At 33.0% G+C, this 6436-nt stretch overlaps 1 protein-coding gene across 1 annotated transcript in view; it reads right to left on the reverse strand.

Annotated features, from left to right (window-relative positions):
* tnfrsf11a (tumor necrosis factor receptor superfamily, member 11a, NFKB activator) overlaps window positions 1-6436 on the reverse strand; it is a 14180-nt gene that overhangs the window by 2127 nt on the left and 5617 nt on the right. The window contains exons 5-9 of the mRNA XM_016285455.1: window positions 5607-5691; window positions 5065-5141; window positions 4873-4977; window positions 4731-4780; window positions 2315-3008 (exon numbers count right to left, since the gene is read on the reverse strand). Coding sequence (XP_016140941.1) covers window positions 2315-3008; window positions 4731-4780; window positions 4873-4977; window positions 5065-5141; window positions 5607-5691 — 1011 coding nt within the window. The remainder of the gene's footprint in view (window positions 1-2314; window positions 3009-4730; window positions 4781-4872; window positions 4978-5064; window positions 5142-5606; window positions 5692-6436) is intronic.

A 6436-nucleotide genomic window follows, 5' to 3' on the forward strand; every position in this document is an offset into this window, starting at 1 on the left:
TATATATATATATATATATATATATATATATATATATATATATATAATGTAATATTATATGGGTTTTAGTCTTAGCTAATAACAACCCTGGAAGACTAACATTATACATATTAATGCAACCAGATGTGTATTTTCCATTCGTACAAGGCAAACTTGTTTGTAGTCTTGCTGAAACACGTGAATACACTACGCTACTACTTTAGATGTTAGTGGTTCACATAAATAGTCTACATTACAAACTGGAAGCTAATAATTCTCCGTCAGCACTGAATTGGCAAAAAGCTGTTTTTGTGTCGACCCCTCTTGAGCAACAAAACTGCTTCCTTCCACTTAAAAATTCAACATGAGCAGATTGTATGGTTCCTATTTTTTCTCTGAATATACACACAGACTGTCAATGACTCATGTTTCACACATCTTTTAGTCATTTTGCTGCTGGTCCATAAAGGACCCTACACCCACTCTTTCCTGTGGCTGCCTGCCATATTTTCACAAAAACGACTTACTGGAATGCACATGACCTGAATGTGCTTGTTCTAATTATTACTACAAGACATGACACTTTATTTTAGTGTTCAGGTTACGCTGTATTTACATTTACAAGATATTACTGAAGAACACTAATGAACTACATGTGTAATGAAATACTGTGTAACTCCTCTGCGAAGATGGAATGAATAACAATAGGATGGAATACGAGTAACAAAGACACTGTTAAGTAATGTATTATTGAAATGTAAGGATTTATTTTGTCAATACTTATGATTATAAATGATCTAAATATTAATGATAAATTATTTAAAAGATATGCATTACTGTTCAAAACTTGTTTTTAAAAGAAGTCTGTTATGCTCACCAGTAATACTGTGAAATATTATTGCAATTTAAAATAACTGTTTTCTATTTAAATATGTTTTCAAATGCAATTTATTCCTGTGACGCAAAGCTGAATTTTCAACATCATTACTCCAGTCTTCAGTGTCACATTCAGTCTTCAGAAATCATTCTAATATGCTGATTTGGTGCTCAAGAAACACATCTTATTATTAATATTGAAAACAATTATACTGCTTACTATTTTTGTGGATACATGATTCTTTGATTAATTGAAAGTTCAAAAGAACAACATTTGTTTAAAATACAAATCTTTTGTAACATTTTAATGTCTTTCCTGTCATTTTCCAACAATTCAATGCGTCCTTGCATCCTTTCCCCAATATAAATACAATTATTATAGGTTATATTAGATTACATACATTTGTAATACATTTATATATTATATTATTTATTTATACATACATACATACATACATACACACACACACACACACACACACACACACACATATATATATATATATATATATATAAATGTGTGTGTGTGTGTATATATATATATATGTATACTTGCATCCTATCCCCATATAAATACATTAATTTATAAATATATAGTTTATAGAGTGCATATAGGTTATATAAGATATATATATATATAAGTGCTGTCAAATGATTAATCGTGATTAATCACATCTATAAACTATAAATATATATAAATATACACGCATACAGTATATATTTTGAAAATATTTACGTTTATACATTTATATATTCATATTCTTATATTTTATATTATATATAAATATATATATTTTTTCTTAAATATATACATGCATGTGTTTGTATTTATATATACATGATAAATATACACAGTAGACATACATATATTATGTAAACAAAAACTTTTATTTTGGATGCGATTAATCATGATTAATCGTTTGACAGCCCTAATATACAGTATATATACACAGGTACACACAATAATTTGCAATGAATTATATTATTTATAAAGTAATTCATTAATAGTAGCTAAAACTATTAGTAAAGAAAGAATCACATTTTATAAGGGTTGTATTTTAGCACCTTTAAAAGTTTACACAGGGATCCATCAATGTCGAAACGGGATATATGGCCAGAAAACCAGTGCAACACATCAGCCGATACAACGGCGTGCTACTAGTTTGTTAGCTTGGCCATCTGTTTCATGATCAAAGACGGGAAGGATCTCACTGTGCACTTTTGACCTGCTATTACTGAGGTTGCTGATCATTTCCCATCTTTCATCATATCATACTGTATTTGTGCAATTGGAATAGAATCGCACGACAGTGCCTGTAAATCTGACACAAACACATGTGCTAAAGAGTTTAACAGATTCACGTGTACTGCACTATGAAGCAACAGCTTCAAATACATCAGATGCACAGACAGCTTTTCATTTGTTTTGTCACTATTTTCACATGTGTTAATGTCTTACCAGATGTGAGAGCTGATTCTGAGCACTGGTTCTGGAAGTCCGCGTCGGGGTCGGACAGTTTGTGGTCATCGTTGTGGATCAGCGAAAGGCCCTGGTCATTAGCGCTGACTGACGGCAGAGGAGGAACGGTGGTGGAGTCTATGCTGCAGCAACAAGGTTCGTTCTGCATATACAACCCTTCGTCTCCTTGGACGCCTCTCATCTCTGACATGGCTTCTTTGCCAGCAGGGCTGCTGTAGTCCAGATAGAGTTCCTGGGAGTGCTGCAGATCCAGCAGGACGTCCGACGAGCAGCTCTCACACAGCAGAGGCTCTTTCAGGCCGACGACCTGCACGTTATCTGCGATGGCATCTCCTGGCCTGCAGGAGCAGCATGTCGCCAAACCCGTGGCCACCAGCTGACTGCAGTCCTCGTTCTCTCCGACCTCTATGGGCTCCTTCATGGAAAGCGCACAGCGGCAGGAGCTGGCCGACAGAGGAGATGCAGACCCACCTCCGGAGTCCTCGCTGGAGCTGCCTGACGAGGTTTCAGCTCGGTCTTGGTCTTGTTCTTGGTCCGTGCAAGTCGATGTTTCATCAAGAATGGTTAATTGGGTGCTGGGACACGTGATCAGGGACTCTGGGGGGGTTCGTTCTTGGCAAATCAGAGGAAGGGTTTGTGGACCGTTACCACCGTGGTATGAAGTCATAGTTTCCTAAAAGAAAGTAAGATCAGTATGGGCCTGTAGTACGAAAACTAGGTTTTAGCCCTCATAATGCATTCAGGTCCATTCTGACCCAGAAGAGATACATAAACATTTCTAAAAATACACATATTTTAGTCATGGAATGAAACTTAGCAAATGCTTTACAACCCTTAAAATGCACATTTATTGAGACTCAGAGTACCATAGGTGTCAAAAATACTTTTTGTAAAATTATATATGAAGATATATTAGTGCCAAAAACTTTTTTGTAAAATATATCCTTTTCTCATATCTGACACACTTTTGGCACTGCATTTTCTAGAGAAACATAAATATATACACTATTGATGAATCACTGCAGCATGAACAAGTTATCATCTTTAATCTTTTAATTTAATATTTAATATCTTTCTTCATCTAATAGTGAATGTTTATGCAAGTAAAAAAATAAAAAATAAAATAAAAAAATTTGTTTTATATTATATACTGTATATTATATATATACACATTCGTCATAGTTTCCTAAAAGAAAGTAAGATCAGTATGGGCCTGTAGTACGAAAACTAGGTTTTAGCCCTCATAATGCATTCAGGTCCATTCTGACCCAGAAGAGATACATAAACATTTCTAAAAATACACATATTTTAGTCATGGAATGAAACTTAGCAAATGCTTTACAACCCTTAAAATGCACATTTATTGAGACTCAGAGTACCATAGGTGTCAAAAATACTTTTTGTAAAATTATATATGAAGATATATTAGTGCCAAAAACTTTTTTGTAAAATATATCCTTTTCTCATATCTGACACACTTTTGGCACTGCATTTTCTAGAGAAACATAAATATATACACTATTGATGAATCACTGCAGCATGAACAAGTTATCATCTTTAATCTTTTAATTTAATATTTAATCTTTCTTCATCTAATAGTGAATGTTTATGCAAGTAAAAAAATAAAAAATAAAATAAAAAAATTTGTTTTATATTATATACTGTATATTATATATATACACATTCATATATATATATATATATATATATGTGTGTGTGTGTGTGTATATATATATATATAAAGATTATAATATAAGATGATATATTTCTATAAATTTCATACAATGATGAACTGAAATAAAATTTCTCATCAATATTGAAAAATTATATACTTTGCATTATAGTTTTTTCTAAAAAAATTCTAAATTTTTTATTTTTATTTAAAAAAGGATCAATTTAGTAATTGTAATTAGTAATGGTAACATTCAAAACTTAATTTATTTTAACATTCACACATTAATAAGAAGTTGCTGATCAAATAGGCTTTTAGCTGAAAAATATTAATTCATGACTGTTTTATAAAATAACAAATGTATAAAATAACGGTTTTATAAAACAATGATTTAAAATAAAATAAATAGGACGGCTTTTGAAGACATTATGATGGTTGGCAATCATAATTTTATGATAATAGGGAAGTCCACACCACAACTAAAACAATAACAAAACAAAGGAACGATATTGTTGGAATCACTTTCAGAATATTTTTTTTCCAGCTGATAACTGATAAAAACAGTGACAGCCAATCAAAATCTATTCTGCTTGAAAAAGGGTGTGCATTTAAAATAACAGACAATGCTACTTCTGTGTGTGCTTAAAATAAACAGAATGTTATAGTCCGTTGTTGTGGATGCTAATATAGTTATCATTACAGTTTTAAGATATTCTTACTTACCTGCTGATTCCTACTTCCTTTCAGGTTTTGGACGCAGGTGCGTAGATTTACTGTGGTGTCAGAAAATAAGCTTTAATCAACAACATAGACAAGAATCTACCACAAACTGTAGCAAACAAACATGACCCTGAACTAAATTTACCTGAGAGGAAGTTCAGCTTATCCTTGCAGCAAAACAAGAAGAGAACAACCAGCGATACCACGATGATGACCGAGAGGATGGCCACCACCACCCAGGGTGTCATAACTGAGGAGGATGAGGAGGGTTATTCATCACACCACTCTGTGAAGGTAAATTCAATTCAACAAATAGAAAAACTTTGTAATAACCTACCAGGAGAATGGACTCCACACATCACATCTGATTTAGAGGTTCCTGGCTGTTTCTCGGTCTTGCCGATAGCTTTACAACTGGAAGAGAATTAGATATATCAATACAGTGAATATGCTTTGGAAATATTGTAAGCAATACAACTGGAATAGAATTAGGCATATCAACAGAGGGCAGCCCAACAGTCTGGTCACTTCGGGTTTGATCAGTCCCAATTTTCTCTTTTAAGAGGAACCGCAAATACAAAGAGCAAAAAGAAAAGGGTCTCTTTCTAGGGGAAGTGGTGGAGAAATTAATCATAATACCACAGTGTGGTAAGACTGCGGGGGCTTTAAAAAAATGATCAGGCATGCCTGAGACCTTCCCCAGACAAACAACGCCTGTGAGAATGAGAGCTGTGACTTTGCAAATGAGTCCGGTTAAAGAACAGTTGTGTGTGTGACTCAGAAGACAGGCATGTTTGTGGCACACACTCCCAGCTGTTGTTAAACCTATGGAGTTGTTATTGTATTGACTTTTTAAGCTTAGATAAGAGGCATACTCACTCTGTCCATTTCTTGCAGGCTTCTGTTGATAGGGAATCTGAGAAATATCCATACTGACAATGTGCACAGGAAGCTCTGCTCATCTCTACAAAGAAGAGAGCGATAAAGAATTATAGACTTACAATTTCAATAGATGAATGAACACATTTTTACAGGTATTTATCCTAAAAATTACTTAAATTGCATTCATTTTCCTTCTCATTTGTGTTTCTATTTTAGCGTTATATTTACTATCCATCCATGCATCGTTCTATACATCTATCATCCATTCAGCCATCATCATCTTTCTATCTACCATTTTTTCTATCCATCTATTGTTATGTCTGTCTGTCCACCAATCTATTCTTTCCATCTATCTATATATCCATTGATTTATCAATCATTCTATCTATCCATCTATCTATCATTCTATTTATCCACCAATCCATAATTTTATCCATCATTCTGTCATCTACAGTTCTATTGTTCTATCCATAGATCTATCTCATTTGATCAGTTTTATCAATCCATCTATTGTTTTATCAATCCATCTATTGTTTTATCAATCCATCTATCATTTTATCATTCTATCTACCGTTCTACAGTATCTTTCATTTTATCTATCTATCTATCATTTTCTCAATTCATTTATTGTTTTATCAATCTATCTCTCATTTTATCTCTCTCTCTCTCTATCATTTTCTCAATCCATCTATCGTTTTATCAATCTATTTACTGTTCTATCAATATGTCTACCACTCTATCAATCTATCTACCACTCTATAAATCTATCTACCATTCTTTATCTATCTATCTATCTATCTATCTATCTATCTATCTATCTATCTATC

The sequence above is a fragment of the Sinocyclocheilus grahami genome, unplaced genomic scaffold, assembly GCF_001515645.1.
Source record: "Sinocyclocheilus grahami isolate Dianchi unplaced genomic scaffold, SAMN03320097.WGS_v1.1 scaffold197.1, whole genome shotgun sequence".
NCBI classification, from domain to species: domain Eukaryota; kingdom Metazoa; phylum Chordata; class Actinopteri; order Cypriniformes; family Cyprinidae; genus Sinocyclocheilus; species Sinocyclocheilus grahami.